The 16,457-nt window shown below is 37.4% G+C and overlaps 2 protein-coding genes, 1 long non-coding RNA gene and 1 pseudogene across 7 annotated transcripts; all 4 read right to left on the bottom strand.

Moving 5' to 3' along the window:
* Positions 1-703: 703 nt before the first annotated feature.
* Positions 704-4,536, bottom strand: LOC124349277 (probable Na(+)/H(+) antiporter nhx-9). 2 transcript variants are annotated; one of them, XM_046799752.1, is made up of 15 exons: positions 4,103-4,536; positions 3,844-4,011; positions 3,494-3,757; positions 3,219-3,415; positions 2,910-3,166; positions 2,622-2,839; positions 2,357-2,559; positions 2,206-2,295; positions 2,071-2,141; positions 1,777-1,989; positions 1,577-1,697; positions 1,348-1,473; positions 1,180-1,276; positions 1,014-1,100; positions 704-942 (listed from the first exon to the last, which is right to left on the bottom strand). In XM_046799752.1, exons 1-15 carry the CDS (start codon positions 4,263-4,265, stop codon positions 830-832), a joined length of 2,388 nt encoding a protein of 795 aa, XP_046655708.1. In that variant the 5' UTR covers positions 4,266-4,536; the 3' UTR covers positions 704-829. The 2 variants fall into 2 exon arrangements, with proteins under 2 accessions (XP_046655708.1, XP_046655709.1); XM_046799753.1 differs by having other exon boundaries at positions 1,180-1,270.
* Positions 4,537-4,947: 411 nt separating this feature from the next.
* LOC124349312 lies at positions 4,948-6,137 on the bottom strand. Its single transcript, XR_006920264.1, has 6 exons — positions 6,009-6,137; positions 5,856-5,927; positions 5,719-5,787; positions 5,482-5,648; positions 5,197-5,402; positions 4,948-5,132 (listed from the first exon to the last, which is right to left on the bottom strand). It is a non-coding gene; the product is annotated as an uncharacterized LOC124349312 (long non-coding RNA).
* Positions 6,138-9,855: 3,718 nt separating this feature from the next.
* Positions 9,856-12,253, bottom strand: LOC124349301. 4 transcript variants are annotated; one of them, XR_006920262.1, is made up of 9 exons: positions 11,583-12,253; positions 11,345-11,515; positions 11,094-11,203; positions 10,978-11,024; positions 10,742-10,913; positions 10,457-10,655; positions 10,257-10,388; positions 9,950-10,186; positions 9,856-9,880 (listed from the first exon to the last, which is right to left on the bottom strand). XR_006920262.1 is itself a non-coding variant. In XM_046799783.1 (8 exons), exons 1-4 carry the CDS (start codon positions 11,829-11,831, stop codon positions 10,850-10,852), a joined length of 708 nt encoding a protein of 235 aa, XP_046655739.1. In that variant the 5' UTR covers positions 11,832-12,253; the 3' UTR covers positions 9,856-9,880; positions 9,950-10,186; positions 10,257-10,388; positions 10,457-10,655; positions 10,742-10,849. The 4 variants fall into 4 exon arrangements, 1 of the variants encoding a protein (XP_046655739.1); XR_006920261.1 differs by having other exon boundaries at positions 11,345-12,017; positions 12,092-12,253; XR_006920260.1 differs by having other exon boundaries at positions 10,974-11,024; positions 11,345-12,253.
* A 202-nt stretch (positions 12,254-12,455) lies between these two features.
* On the bottom strand, positions 12,456-15,142 carry LOC124349288 (annotated as a pseudogene).
* Between the last annotated feature and the right edge of the window lie 1,315 nt (positions 15,143-16,457).

Genomic DNA, 16,457 nt, shown 5'->3' with positions numbered 1-16,457 from the left:
TGGATAGAAATATTTCAGATTTTTCTTTACAATGAAAAATAGGTGAGTTTCATCGATGTTGTTGGGAAGGTTATACATAAAAAAAAAAATACGTTTGATATCGTTCCGTAGTCTGTTTGCCGAGTTTGTTGTGGTTTTGGTAAAGTCGGAGAGCTAAAAGTTTTTTTCTTCATTGCTAGATTGTTCGAAAAGAAATTCTCCGTGAAATTTGAGGTCGATTTCATGTAATTTAATAGAAATCCGGGATTGGTCAAATTCGGGAATTTTCCTGAACTATTATAGTTCAGGAAAATTTCCTACACTATTATAGTTCAGGAAAATTTCCTAAACTATTATAGTTCAGGAAAAAATCTCGATTTTGGACGAATTTGGGGTATACCGGTCCCATGAGTACGCAATAAAAAAACATGAAATCGACCCCAAATTTGACGACAATCACGAATATGTGGTTCTTTTGTGCGTTAATTAAATATTTACTGCACTACTGACTCATTTAAAAACCGGAAGTAGCCAATAACGCACAAATTATTAAAATATCTATCAACTATATTCAACTAACGCTATCCTATGACCCTAAGCGATATACGCAGCGTAAAAGTCTATATTTTCTTTATGAAAGACGGCTTAAGATCATTTGAAAACCAAAAGTCGTAAAAAGTAGTCAGCTCCTCAATTATTATAGCTATGCTAGTTGTTTTAGCTATGAAAAAAAGTAACGCAAAATTTATTTAAGGTTGGTTTGAAGAACACGTTATTTTCACGGTAGCCTAAAGTTCTATCACTTTATATTACTAATATATGGAATAAAATGGGGATACGCTAGGAAATTTTAGATGTCATGGAAGAATTCCTTGGGTCTTTGTTGAGGTGAACCAAGGTCTGTTTTCCAGGGAAGAGGCATTTCAATAACCGCTGAAATCTCCACAGATTTTGAATCTTCATCTATGATTTTTAAGCGTAATAACATTATGTATATTAAATAGTAACATATCTTAATGGTGTTTAGTGTTTACAAGTTTGTGGATAAACAACGAACGAAATTCCTCCTTCCTCTTCGTAATCAATTTCAATTTTTTCCTCCTTTTTAACTTCATTAATATCTGAAAAATAATGTTTAAATTTAAAAATCAACATTAGCTAGGTAAGTGCCGGAAAAATTAAAGTAATAAATTAGTTTACTGCTTTTAACGTAAGATAGTCCTCTTTCATTATCTAAAACATCTGCCGGAACTCCTTGTCGCCGATTTCTCATTTCATGTTGTGTGTGTTGCTGTTGCTGCCAAATTTTATTTTGTCAACGTTATTTTGCTTGCTGTAATATTAATTCAAAAAAAAAAAAAAAAATACCTCGCATGAAGTCTGTTTCTCCACTCGATGTTTATTAATATTAACTGCTTCAGATCCGGAAACTCTCTTTCGTTTAGAATTATTTCTCGAAATATGACTCGAGGAGGTTGAATGCCCGGCGACACACTTATAGATCATGAAATTAAATAGTAATTAGAATAAACCATGATGATTCCAAAAGACACGTCAATTAGCTCTTTTTTTTCATAAAATAACTGCTCATTATTACTTTGCTTCGATGGGACATGCAAACGGCGTCGGGAAGCATATGATGAGTCTCGGCATCCCAGAGATCCTTCGTGGATGGTTTAAAATTGAGTTCTCCAAAATCAAGGTTGATTTCACCTTCACTAATGTCGAAAATATGGAGAAACAGAAATAATTTCAAAAATATTTAAATGTTTGTAATTGTAAGCGCATCATGTTTACTTTGAAGGCAGAAAGTTTGCGGTAGTATCGTTCCTGAAAAAACTGGCAAAAGAATTTGTGCCTTGTACGGTCCAGCTAGAAGGATTGCGACGGGCAAACTCTACTGCATCTTGCATAGTCAACTTCGAGTATGTTTCCAGGATTTTGGGTTCGTGGTGTTTCTTTTCCCGAATCAAATAAGGACGAATGTAGGCGTAGTCAAACTGTTTGAATCTTTGTTAAAACATATATATGATTAATCAAGCTGTAACTGTGCTACATTCTATAATCTACAAAAAAGGGATATAATCTCACTTATCGCGAACTTTATTACTACTCAATTGATTCAAAATATCGACGACTCCGGCCATAGTATAATCAAGCATCTATTGAAATTAGTAAACTGGTGAGTTTTAAAAAAAAAATAATAATTAATTAATAGTAAAATACCTTTTCGTGAAGACGTTCGTTCATTGTTTTCTCTTGATTTTCTTCGCGTTTTACTTTAAGAAATTCTACGAGCGGTTTCATAGTGATACCCTTTGATAAAAATTCATTTGTAAGAAAGCAGAAATGGATAAATTCATCTTGATTCACATACCTGAACAAACACCGTGAAAAATACAACAGATATTGTTGCGGTAACAAAAAGCGGTTGGTGAGGGATGCGTTTCGGGTCGATGAGAAGGACTAAAGCGAAAGCGATTGCCCCACGCAACCCGCCGTAAGACATGACAAATTTTTCCACCCTATTCAGCTGATGAAGACGGAAGTAGTTGGCGATTTCTGTCAATAGCACAACGCCTGCAAAGATAAATTTGATCTGTAGAATTATGAAGATGAACATGTAGGGAAATTATTATTACCAAGAGCTCTGTACAGCGAACAGAAAAAAATAGTAAGTCCAATGAAGGCAGTGTTCCATTCGTGATAATCATTGACGGTACTGATGCCTAAAAACATGAATATAATGGATTCGGAACCATTGCTAAGCACTTTCAAACCACATTTAACTGTGGTAAGTGACGTAGTTGACACGTTCTCTGCAACGTAATTCTTCATGGTTATTCCACAAAACATTATTCTGGTAAAAGATTAATTTCCGGGCAATTATTAACAAAATAACCGAAATTCAAACTTGACGAATGACTTACGAAAGAATTCCGGACATTTGGAACGCTTCTGCGTTCACATAAGCTACATAGCTCATAATAAAAATAAAAATTGGCTCGATAACGAGAACACGGTGAGTATACTTGGTGACAAACCCGGTCAAGAAACCCCAAAAGATGCCTATCATTGTTCCGCCCAAAGCCACGACTACGAAAGAGGCGAAACCGGATAAGACGTCACTAGCTTCAATGTTCTCTGGCCCAAGAGAGATGTAAGAGTCACACATGTTATAGAGAACCTAAATAAGGATATGATAGCGTCATCAGATTTTAACAATGAAATATTCGTACCACAGTAACAGCGTCGTTAAGTAAAGACTCTCCAAAGACGATAATGTAGAGCACTTTGTCTACGTGAATTTCCTCAAAAACGGCCAACACTGCAACAGGATCGACGGCAGATATAAGAGCTGAAAAAATTAGGGTTTCTAGAAGGGAGATTTGGAAACCATAGAGACCAGACAAACCGCATGCCCAAAGACTAATACCTTTTAATGAAACACATAAGATAATTAATTGTATAAATAAAATTATACTTTCGACTTTCTTTTTTTTACAAATCTTACCGATGCAAACGGTGTTAAAAATAGTTCCCATGACGGCAAAGAGGAGAATAGTGCCAAGGTGGTCGAAAAATGGCCTGTTCGGCATAAAGAAGCCGGCATCAAATATGATAGGAGGCAACATACAGAAGAAGAAGATGGTTGACGACAGTGGTGACAAAACAGTAGTGTTTGTTATGTAGAAGATGATCCCCACAAAAATACCGGTAAGGATCAAACAGCAGGATTCAGGAACTACAGTGAGAAGTTTTGGCCAACCACTGAGTACTGATAAAACATGGAAGTAGATAGCAAGGTTAGCAGCACCCAAGTGAAATAATGCTCCATGTACTTTAGTTAGTTTATGTGATTACTTAATTTCATGATGCATGTGCCAAACACCCACATAGCAATGACAAATGGTACAGCCACTCTTGGAAAATTTGGTTTGGCAATGGGTATTTGAGGTCGGATTGTTGGCAAGGCTTGAGTATCATCTGGAAAAGGAGAGCTTCTGAGTTCAATGACATCATTGTTTTTCTCTAGAAAACATTTTTTTTTTAATAATTCAGAAAGAATATGTAATGAATGGAACTTGTTAATAAAAGATGAATTATTAAGATACCAGTTTACCTGTTTGGGAAGGGATTTTCCATTCATTTGATTTATCATCTTCTTTCGTCTCTTTTGTTTCAGTTGTTAAAGCATTACCAGCAGTCTGCTGTGATGTTTGGCAATAATGAAATATGAAAAACATTGAGAATAAAATATAACAAGAGGCTTTTAATTTCCTCATTGTAAATTGCAGAAGGTTTGTACTAGTGAAATTCACAAGATTGCAGCGCTTGTGTTGTTGTCTTTGGAAATCTGCAAAACGCCGAAGGATTTACAAGCTGGAATCATTTTAGCGAATTCCCCATTTATATTGACTAGTAATAAGCACAACATTTTGAATTTAAACTAGCGAGGATTAAAAACAATACTGTTATTCAAAAAAATAACAAACGAACAGATCGATCATGACAGTAATATCAATCTTTGTTTTGTTTTTCTTTACATCAAGCCAGAGCCATCTATCGGTAAGGAACTCTTTCTTGACCGCCAGATGGAATCCAACAGACTGAACCTTTGATAAACGTTCTACGTTGACAAAAGTTCTATTTCTACCAATGCGCTTTGCTCCTTGGAGAGGTTCCCGAAGGGCTTTTTTTTTTTTGTAAAGTGTGGTTTTGTAGTAAAGGTGTAAACTGTAAAGAAAGAAAAAAACGGCGCATTCAATCAAACTCACATTTACAATATTTAGAAGCGTGCAATGGTGAGCTTTGATGAAGCGCTGGAACTTTTAACCTGCGAGACAACAAGTTAGGTCATAAGCAATACTCGAGGTCGAGGTGTTGTTTAATAAATGCAAATGCATACCAAACTCTCCGTGAGACGACACGCTAAAAAAAGACGGTAAACTCTCGGATTAAGAAATCAATTATGAAAAAGGTTTCTCACCTGCATGAGGAATTCACCACTGTTTGCCATGACGAGGATCATTTCCAAGACACCTTCTTAGCCAATAATAGAACTACCAACATCTAGAGGTCCCAGAAGTAGCGTCGTCACTGCCACCACCACTCGAACTTTGCTATCCATCCCAGGAGTTTGCAATTGTTCGCTGTTTACAAAAAAAAAGACGGGAATCAAGCTTGTGATTTTTATTCAAAGAGAAAATAACTTACTGGATAAAATCTTCAATCTTTGCACTGAAACGTTCTTTAATTAAGTCGTAGTACATGTTGTCATAGACTTTCCCCAAGGCACAGGAGATGATGGTGCGGGTATTTTCCGTAATTTCCATGGACGATTCGTACTTCATTTCCTCCAATTCACTGGCGATTTGCATCATTCGCTTTCCAGAGGAGTCTCTTCTGGCTCGTTTTCCATTCTACAAAAATACAGTAACAAATAGAATGAAATAGATGTATTAACTATATATATTTTTAGTTTTGCTCATTATTTCTTACCTTTGATCACCAAAAAAATCCAAAATAGAAATATCACCACCATATTTCTTAGCTTTGCAAACGCCTGCATCCAGACTTCTTTCCCACTCTTGTTCTCAAAACCATAACTTGACATTGCTTCATATTCAATCGATTCATTTTTCTCAATCCTAGAATTACATAAAGAGCTATAGGAGAACAAGAAATATGTTACATTTAAGTTATGTTACTAGAATTACATAGAATATTCATGAATACCTTTTAACAGGCTGCACTATGACAAGATTGGGTACCAATGGTTCTATCGATTCACCTCTCAACATTGAACTATGATAAAATAAAACTGTCATATAAAGGAATCTAAATAACAACTACTATAATCCTTCGTATCTTACCTATCTAACAATTCACTATTTTGCGAGGTTACAATTTTTTTTTGAAGTATAACACCTTTTCGATATTGTTTCCTGTTTTCCATAAAACATTTATCAAATTGGATGTTTAAAAAAATGGTAATAAAAAAAAACAAAAATAATTTATTCCATTACCCTAGCAATTAAATCTTGTGGATTTGATACTTCTAGTTCTTTAAATTTCTTTGTACTCCAACCACTTCGACGCGACATTTCGTACGATGGAAAATCCGAAGTCAAGTCTTATTTCACACGTCATGGAAAAATGGATAATTTTACTGTTTATTTTGGTTTCATCGTCTGCTTGGATTTACAACATTGAAATCATAGCTGCCGTTTAATTCAAAAATCATTTTAATAATATAACTTTTCTGACAAAAAATGAAATGCTATACCATGAAGACATACACAACATATTTTTATTCATAGTTATTTATCTGTAAGATTCTTTCCATAATTAATTCTTTGTTCCGTAAGTTTAATTTATTCAAAGACAAAATCCATCTATTGCGCTTGGCAGGCGAATTTCATTCATCTCCAAAGCCATCTATTGAGCTTAGCAGGCGAATTTCATTCGTTTTTCCTCCAACCCCACCAACCCCAAAATGCCTCGCCCTAAATCCCTTCGGGAAACTTTTACACAATTTCTTTTTTACAAAACTTCTACTTTGATTAAAGTTCTACTTGAAAAAAACAAAAGGACGCAGGGTTATGAATGTTGTATTAAGATTTTCTTGTATTAAGAAAGGGTTGCCAGGTCGATAAATCGCAACAGAAAATTCACAAATTACTTTTTATAATGAAAAAACCGTTTACAAGTGTTGCAAAAACACCGATCAAAATACAGAAACATTTAACTTTGAAACGGTTTTTCTCATTGTCCAAATTTGTAAAAATCAGAACAATGATCATGACAATATAGAGGCCGCTGAATCCCAACAAAAATGAATTAAGAATAGTGTCGATGATATCTACGGTTCCAGATTTGATTTGTTTGAAGACTGGAACAACTGCACGAAACACATCTGTGATCTGCGCCAAGTTGACGTAGTTCATCGCAGAATTCACTTTGATTGGTTGGATTGGGTCTTCTTTCTTCATTGAATCTTTTTCCTCTTTCAGATCACCTTTCTCCTTCAAATTAATCTGAAAAGAAAAAGATTGATTAGGTTTTGTCCAGTTTAGTTAAAAGTTAGGTTAGGTTAGGTTAGGTTAGGTTAGGTTAGGTGAGGTTAGGTGAGGTTAGGTTAGGTTAGTCGTTACCGTTGATTCGACTAATGAGGCCTCCCATGTCTTCTTCTCCAATGGCGCGATAATTTGGAAAAATCAATTCGGCAATGTCACACTGGGTTCCGTGAATTTTCGAGGCACGTTTAGTCGTTCACGTGAACAAAAAAAACAATATTTCACGACGGGCACTCACTCACGCAAACACAAAGACACCTTTAAATGTTTAATTGTTGCACATGCTAAATGTTAAAAGCTTCTGGAATATGGAAACCATGCTGGACAGCATGGTTTCCAAATCTGCTAGCTTCAAGAAAACCACATTAATGATAACACATCCATGAAGCTCAAACTTTTTTCTTGCACTAGATCTCTGCAACAGTTGAGCAAATGGATCTTCAAAAGTAAAAAAACAGCTCAACTGGACTCGATCACACCTGTCACCAGCTGCCTGCAACAAAACCACATTGAAGATATTACAGCCATGAAGCTCAAACTTTATCGTCCACTAAATCTCTGCAAAAGTTGAGCAAATAGATCTAAATTTTTTATATTTACCATATCTTTAGCAGCCATTTCTTTTTCCTCGAAGGCTTCCAACAATTCCTTCATTGTTTCCAATTGGATAACTACAAAATCATACTCGTGCAGCATTCTTTCTTCTTCGTCATTTAACTTTTCTCCTGTTTCCTTCTTTGCTCGCAATCCATCCAATTTTAACTGTAAAGGTAATAAGTTAAGTTTAAAGTTTAAAGTTTTAATAGTTTTCAAGATACTACCTTTAAATTTTCTAAACCCTGGAATTTTTCCTTTTGAGCCATGTACTTCACGTATTTGCTGTTAGGACTCATTTCAACCTGGGGGTTAGGTGGTTAGTTTAGGTGTGAAGAATTGAGAAACGTAAAAAAAAAAACAAACAACAAAAAAACAACAAACTTTTAGTAGAAACGTAAACAATCCTTCCTTGTCTGAAAAATCGTATTACAACTACGAACTAATCGACTATAAATTATAAACTTTAAGTAGCCGATGACAAATTTGGGCTCTTCCCTAGCAAGACAGGTTTTCTGATGTCGAAAAACGATTAATACAGGGTTGTAGATCTTTTCACGCTGATCATTTTTAATATAGGATTTAGGGTGTGCAAATGAGCGGGAGTGCCCGTAAAACGCGTTTAAAGTTTCGAGTTTTACGGGGCTGACGCGCAGCCCACGCCGGCCAGAAAGGGGGTCGAGCGGGGGGTGGCGCGTACCCATGGGAGAGGGGTCAGTGAATTGCGTCGGCGTTGTCGAATCTGGTCGCCAGGGTGGCAGTTACTAGTTCGGAACTCGCGGTGACGGCTTCAGGGAGGTTGGCAGTTAAATGCGGGTTCGAACTGCTACTGCTACTGCTACCTCCCCAATATAAGATATTTAAAAAATTAAGAAACCCGATCCGTTGCATGCAGATTGTTCCTCAACAGACCCAATCCGATAACGTTTCGCTCATATTTTCAATAATTTCTTTTGTCTAATAAAAGACGCCCAGTGAAGGGTATTATTTGAATTACAAACATGTCATTGGTTCAAATATGTTCACCTGCAAAACTTTTTTTCAAATACAAAAATCTTTCTAATAATTTATTTAAAATTTATATTCTGTTTAAAAGTTACAACAAATATGCATATGAATTATTTCGTCACGAATATTAAATGAAAGGCGTGGAGAACATCTGAAGCACTGAGAACTTTCACGCTCACTTTTATCTATTCCAAATAATTTCACATTTGAACACTTTCCATGTGTTGTTTATTTTCTTTTATTCAGCGAATTGGTTAATACCAAAATGTGATTTCAATTTTTTGAATAGCCCTTATTTAACAGTAAAACCTTTATTACATTGACTCAAAGCTTTTAGGAAAATACAGACACACTCATTTAAACACGTACAGGATCGCTTAGTTCAAAATGCGACTCTTTTCTTATTTTAATTTCTTAAATCTTTTGAATATCTTGAACCAATGTTTCACACTCCCGACAATTCCGATTTAGTGTTAGCCGAATCTTGCTTTTCGATTTTTTCGCATCAATTCTTCGTTTTCTGGGAGTATAGTAATCAAAATAAAAGTTTAGTAGATCAAATTTAAAAATTCGTAAATTAAACATTCTTGTTTTACCCATCACAGCTTTTGCGACAGCGGCTTTTTTCTTCGACGATGTACCTGAAATAGGAAAACAACCAATTTTGAAACAATATTTTAATAAATGATGAAAACGTGAAAATCTAATATACCAAGCGTTCAGGAAGAAAAAATAGGCGCTCAGGGCTGCGACGATTGTCGTGATGAACAACGAGTATTGTAGAGCCCGAAAATCAATGTCGACCGTTTCCGGATCGATGAACGATGAACCGGAACAATTATTACTTGAAGAGGATTGATCCAAGACCATCGCTCCGTCGTAGTAATCATTCGATAAATAAGTTTTCGATTCAGCCGCAGCAGTCAACGACTTTTTAAAGCTGTCTGATACCTATAAGGAAGGAATATTTAGAAAACTCTTTCATTTTTCATTCTAAATTATTTGTATTCTACCAGCCCGACTATATACGGAGATCCGGCATCACCTAATGCATGGGAAATGAGGATAGAAAAAGCTTCGGCCGTCGAACGTCTCGTAGGAATGACGACATACTACGCAGTAAAATAGGAAAAAGGAAAATAATTCAATCAAGTCATTCGCTGATCAAATATAATAACGATGATTCAAACTATACCATGAGGATGTCACCAACGGGAGCCCTAAAATCAAATTTTAAATAATCTGAATAAAAGAGTCATTAGGAAAAGGATTCCAAAATAATATCGAACCAGCTAACGTTGAGGAACCACTGGCCGAAGAAGAGGACGATGTACAACGGCACTGGAGGGCCGGTCGCGATATAGCAGCCCCAATAGAGTAGCGGGGCTCAAATGAACATACTCCAAGCGCAAACTTGGGCGTCGGCAGTCGGAAAGCGTTTTCTCAATTTCTGTCCGACCAAAGATCCGGAAGCAACGCCCACCACTCCGGCTAAAGCTGCTTCAAAGCCGACGACTAAAGACACCCTTTACCAAAGATATTTGTAATGATAATCACAGGACAGATGATTTTTCTTAATTTAAAGGTATAAATTACCTGGTATAAGACATGTCTAATCCTTGTCCGGAGGCTTGTCCCAATGTAATGAATTTTGGACCCCACCAGGCCAGCGCTCCCGAGACATAGGTGGTGAGCGTGCAGCTCGCGGTTGACAGTATGTAACTTTTACTAATTCATAATTATCTTCTGATTAATTAGTTTTTCTTTTTTTTTTTAAATTGGAGTGATGATCTTACTTTTTGCAGATATTTGAGATCGTCCCAATAAGTTGTCGGGGATAAAGTAGATCCTTCGGCTTCACCTCTCGGCGGCTCTTGGACGATAAAGAAGATCAACAGGACGGCGATAAGGCCTAAGAAAGGTGTAACACGGAGACCCCACTGCCAGGAACCGAAAGCGCTGGCCATCGCTGCACCGACAATAAATCCTAGACCGCTTTACAATTCATCGCTTTATTAGTACACGTTTATATGACAGCCATTACGCAACTGTCAAATCAAATAAATAATAATAGACTTTACCTTCCAACCGGAATGGCGAAATAATAAAGGATGAGGAATTTTGACCGAGTGTCACCGACGCACACGTCGGAAATAATGATAGTCGACGAAACGGTGGAAAACATGGACTCACCGATGCCAACTAAAATCCTCGGCGTCAGAAAGAGACTGTAGGTTTCCGTAAACGAACCGGCTAAATCAAAATAACGAATAAAAATTAATAAATAAATCTAAATAAATCTAAATAACGAACCTACCTAAATTGGAAAGACCCCAGAAAATGATTCCACATCCCATGATGATCCTGCGTGAAGAAATGAAAAATAAAATTAAGATATGCGAAAATTGTTGCATCAAACAATTTTGGTAATACTAATATATAGTAATAATAGAAAAGCATGTAGGACACCACGAAAGCCGTCGACAGTAATCCACCTTGCGCATCGCTGATTCCAAAAAAGCACTGGATCTCCGGCAGGATCCCTGATATCCACCATTGTTGGTTTATATAAAATAGTTAAAAAATCGATTGCAAATCGAGACGATGGGATTATGCGTCAGTAAATAACCGATGTGACTATAATAAGACGAGATAAATGTGGGGTGTCATTTACACACGCGTACCTGCGATAGTGAACCTATCCATGTACTTTAAAAGATTGACAAAGCACAGGATTAGGACGGTGGCGAGTTGGCGTCTAGACATTTGCTTGAATTCTTCCGCAGTTGCGATCGACGACGAAGTGGTTGACGACGATGATGATGGCTCACAGCTGATCTGGTCTTCCGGCTTGTCTTTGGTAGGAAGCGATACAGTCAAGTCTTCGGTCGAAACAGACAGCTTGTCTTTCTCTAGATCAACCTTTGGTTCATGATCGACGGTTTCTTCATCGGTCGGCACGGGTTGAGTTTGGTCACCTACGACAGAAGAAGTTCTCGAGGATAGCGCTGGCTCGTTTGATGTTTTATCGGGAACAATTTCTAGCGCTATTATCGATTCGTTTGGGTTTCCAGACGGTTGTAGTTGCTGCTGGACATTTTCGGCGACAACCTGTTCGATAGTCGACTGATGTTGGACGGTTTCGTTGCTGTCGATGTCTGGCGAATCCATCGTAGAAATGTACTTTTTTGTTTTTACTCTACTGATTCAATTCGGCGGAAGAAAAATGGAGAGAAAACTACAATGGCGTTTCAGCTTCTCTACTTCCAGCTGACGGGAATCAACTAACCCCGAAACATGTATACACTTGCATTTGTATCTGCAGTGACAGCATTGTATACCTACAGAGGGTGGGGCCTAAAAATTTAGATTACATATTTTATCTTTAAATATAATACACGAACACGATACGTAAAGAAAACTAAATGTACCTATAAAGAATTTCTTATATGTATCCATAAAATGACCATCACAATCATTTTTGAGAACAATCTTTGAAACAAATGAACTAACTATAGTCAATGAACAAATGTCACAAGGGAAAAAATAACGTCGTCCGACAGCGATGTCAATTTCCTCCATATAGAATAAACAGATTAAATAAAATTACCGCACCACATCTAGACTTAAGCCTGGGTTTTCTTGTTAACATTTTTATCGACGCTTGATCGACTTTTCTGTGATGCCAAATTCGTTTAATTCCATTATAAATTTAACTAGTATGTTTTAGACAATTATTGTTGAGAAACAACTCACAAAAACGAACTTGTAATAATGGACACTATTTCGTAAAATCAATGATGAGCTAGCAATGCGAAAGATAAATAAATAAATTACTTGGATTTTGAGAACGACCATTAGGGCGATAAGAATGTATTATATGTTACTCCTTTTTTAATGTACATAATTAAAATTGACTCCTCATATTATATATTACTCCTTTTTAATACCTTTTATATTTTAATGCCATGGACAAAAATGTATAGTTAGTCATGCCATGTCACAATGACGGACCAACAGGAGCGGAATTATGGGCCGGTTGAATAGGTACGCCTGGAATGGTACCATTCAATCCAGCCAGAAGAGAGGGAAGACCTCCGGGTCCGCTCCCAGGAGCACCCAAAGATTCATAGGCAGACGATGTACTATGTGGGTCCTGATACGAGAAAATATTCCTGTGAGACAGCAGGCAAAAGAAAAATATGAAAACAATGCCGAATTACGAAAGGAGAGCCAGAAATACCTTGTTGATGCAGTTACGCAAAGAATCGGGGATGCGACCAACGATAGCCCGGCGGATTTCCGCTGCTGCCATTTCCCGGAGATTGGTCGAGGCCACGTCCGAGTAGAAAGAGGCGTGTGGAGTGCAAATCAAATTGGCAACTTCTTTCAAAGGACCTTAAACAAGAGTCGAAGAAAACCACAATATAAAACACAGTTCATAAAATGTTGCCAATTAAGTCGCTCGTTTGATTAATTAATTCTACCTTGGAACACGTTGTAGACTTCAACATCGAGAGCGGCCGCTCTAATGTTTCTGAATTTAAGAGCCTGAGCCAAAGCAAATTCGTCGACGAGGCCGCCTCGAGCCGTGTTGACTAAAAAGGCGCCTGGTTTCATCTGTTTGATGGTGTATTCATTGATCAAATGGTGGTTGTGCTCATTCAGGGTGCAGTGGAGAGACACACAATCTGATTGGAAAAGCAAATCCTAGGGGATGAAAAGTTAAAAACAAACGTGTGAAACAGTTTCAAGATTTTTTGGTTTCAAGAAGATTTGAAAAAAAAAAAAATGTATACCTGTAGGGTGTAGACCCGGGTCAGTTCCAAAGAGCTTTCGATACCGTCAGGGAGATAAGGGTCATAAAAAATGACGTTGAATCCAAAGGCTTTAGCCCGCGAGCCTACAGCTGATCCGATCCGACCTGGAACAAAGAGAAGGAATTAAAAAATGAGCGAAATTGAAAAAAGGCTCCAAAATAGATTTTTACCTAATCCGACGATGCCGAGTGTATCGTCTCCGATTCTGTCGCATCCTTGAGCAGCTTTGCGGGCGTGTTCGGGGCCAGTGAATTTCTTGCCTTCACGAACTATATTAGCTAGCCAGTAGGTACGTTGATAGAGATTCCGGATCAAACATAGCGTCGAATTGGCCACTTCTTCCACACCATAATCGGGCACATTACAAACAGCGATTCCCAATTCGCCAGCAGCTTTAGCATCGATATTATCAACACCACTTCCAATACGAACAATTACTCGTAGCACCTTGAACTTCTCCAGATCTTCTTTGGTCAACGTGATTGTGTGCCACATAAGAGCTCCAACAGCTTCATTCAAAACCTGTTTGCATTATTCAATCGAACAGGTCGTCACGTCTGTCGTAAACGTGTAAAACCTGTTGACGTTTACCTTTTCATGGATTTCGTAAATACTTTGGGCATCACAAAAGGCCACTGTAGCAACATCTTTGAGTGCGGGCATCTCGATGGAACAATCCCTGCCATCCAGTAGCACCACCAACGGCCGGCTATGAAGGGGTCCTATGGTCGAATATCATTAATAATAGATTACAATATTGATACACATTGTGACGAACAAGATAAGCAACTAACACATTCATAAAATCGACTGATTCATTCAGGAATTAACATAAAGTACATAACCCACCCTATCTTCCTCGCCTTTGCACTCGAAGAGAAGAGAAAAACTGTTGGTTTGATGTAATACTATATAGCTGCCGGTACAACCGGGTACAAACTTGTTTCATTATAACGGATCTCACGTCTTCCTGTGCATCTCATTTATCCTTAATTTTCTAAGATTCTGGATGACAGACTATCGGTGTTGAGCAGACCGGAAAAGCGATACAAAAGGTTTCTTTTTTTTTTAATTAAAAATTCTTACCGTTAGATGGTCCTGTTCTGACGGCACGAATCAGCCACGGCCGTTCGGGCATCGGCATCATCAACTTGCACTTGCGCTTGTACATGTCGACAGGAGCAGCAGCAGCAGTAGCAACTGCTCTGAAAGACGAGTCGGTTTTAATCTTCCTTTTCTTTGGGGGATTACCATGTTCCTCACATTTAGGTGTGCTACTTTCTTCCTCAGCTCTCATATTGGAATCCGTTATCTTCTTTGCTTTGGGTGGTTGGTCGTACACTACGTAGTACTGTTCTGAAAAGGTAAAGTTTTTAATATAAATACAATTAAGAATTTCCTATAATAAATTCGGATGCTAATTCGATGGAAAATAAAAAACAAATCCCAGTTAGGTGGAAGATAAATTGCAAGCAGTCTTCAAAATTCGTAGCAGATTCGTAGGAAATGAACTTGATTCTTCTACCAATTTTTACAATAAATAGGTTAGTTATTATACTAATTAAAGGAGAAAATAAAGGCGTTGACGTTAGAAGAAAACAAATCATTAGCAAAAAAATGGTAAAATTTTATGAAATTTCAACTTCGATTCTTCTTCTTCAGCTGATTGACGACGTCTGTCAACCTGCACGAATGTCGACTGTCAAGTGGGCTGTGTAATGTATGGGCCACGCCCAAGTCACCCATTAAAAATTAGCGAAGAGGTTCACTACTGAAAACGGTCTGCGGGTCGCAAATCTTAATAGCGTAACTACTAATTCGCTACTAGCCCCTCCGCCAGGAAACCAGCTTTCCACAATAGAGAAGTAGTTCCGTAGTTCACTAACCACCGGCTCAGTAGTCAATCTACTCGCGCCATCCTGCGGCTAATAGCGAAGTCGTTCGCTACTAGAGATCCCCTTACACATTTTGAAAATAGCGATCTCCTTCACGCTACTATAATCCCCCTACAATCCCCTTCTACATTTTTGAATAGCAAAGCGGTTGGCTAATGAAATTCCCAATTTTATTTATGAAGCGGTTCGCTAATTAAATCAAAGATTAAATGAATAACGAACCGCTTCGCTACTCTATTCCTTCTCTATATCCTAAACGTGCTTGTAATAGCTAATTGGTTCGCTAATGAAATCCCGGTATACAATAGCGATTACATAATTTGTCCGAAATCAAAAGGATTTTGGGGCATTTGATATGAGCATTTGAATACACTCAATCAACGCTGATTTATTTATTCACTTAGGAAGAAGAAAAAGGTTCATTGAGATGAGGAATTATGAGATGAGAGAACAAGCAAGCAATGGGGTATTGTTAGAAATTCTACTTTAAACGAGCGATAACGAGTAGTGATGTGTTTCTGAGCATTTGACGCTACCTTTCTCTACAAGATAAACAGGTGTGAATTACAATTGGCACGAGGGTCAAAAAAATTTTCCTCATTTCTCCCTGCCTCTTCTTCTAAAAGCTTCCACATCCAAAACCCTTCTGACAGCTGACTCTGAGATGCATTCATGATGATGATGATTTAATCTTTTTCTGCCAAAGGAAAGCTGACGCTGTCCATAAAATCATCAATTTCAGACTGCAAAAATCCCAGATATTTAGACGCCTAAAAGAGAACATTTAAAAAAATTTTAAATGGGGTAAAAGTGAAAAGAGATTTTTCAGATTTTTTCTTACAATGAAAACATGAGTTACATCCAAATCATGAAGTATGAATTTCTTGTCTGGAGGAAGTTTCTCGTCTAAATGAAGGAGCAGTTGTTTCATAGCAGCATCAGCACACTCAACCTTTGGATACAAATTCAAATATGATTTAAATCAATTAAACACAATGTAAAGAAAAGGCAAACCATTAATAGTTGCCCCTGAGATACTCTGTTCAGTTCTAAATCTACGACTGTTTCTTTTTATCGAGTTT

Source organism: Daphnia pulicaria, chromosome 7, assembly GCF_021234035.1.
Source record: "Daphnia pulicaria isolate SC F1-1A chromosome 7, SC_F0-13Bv2, whole genome shotgun sequence".
Lineage (NCBI taxonomy): Eukaryota > Metazoa > Arthropoda > Branchiopoda > Diplostraca > Daphniidae > Daphnia > Daphnia pulicaria.
The sequence above is the reverse complement of the archived record's forward strand: the minus strand, read 5'-3'. Positions and strand labels throughout refer to the sequence as shown.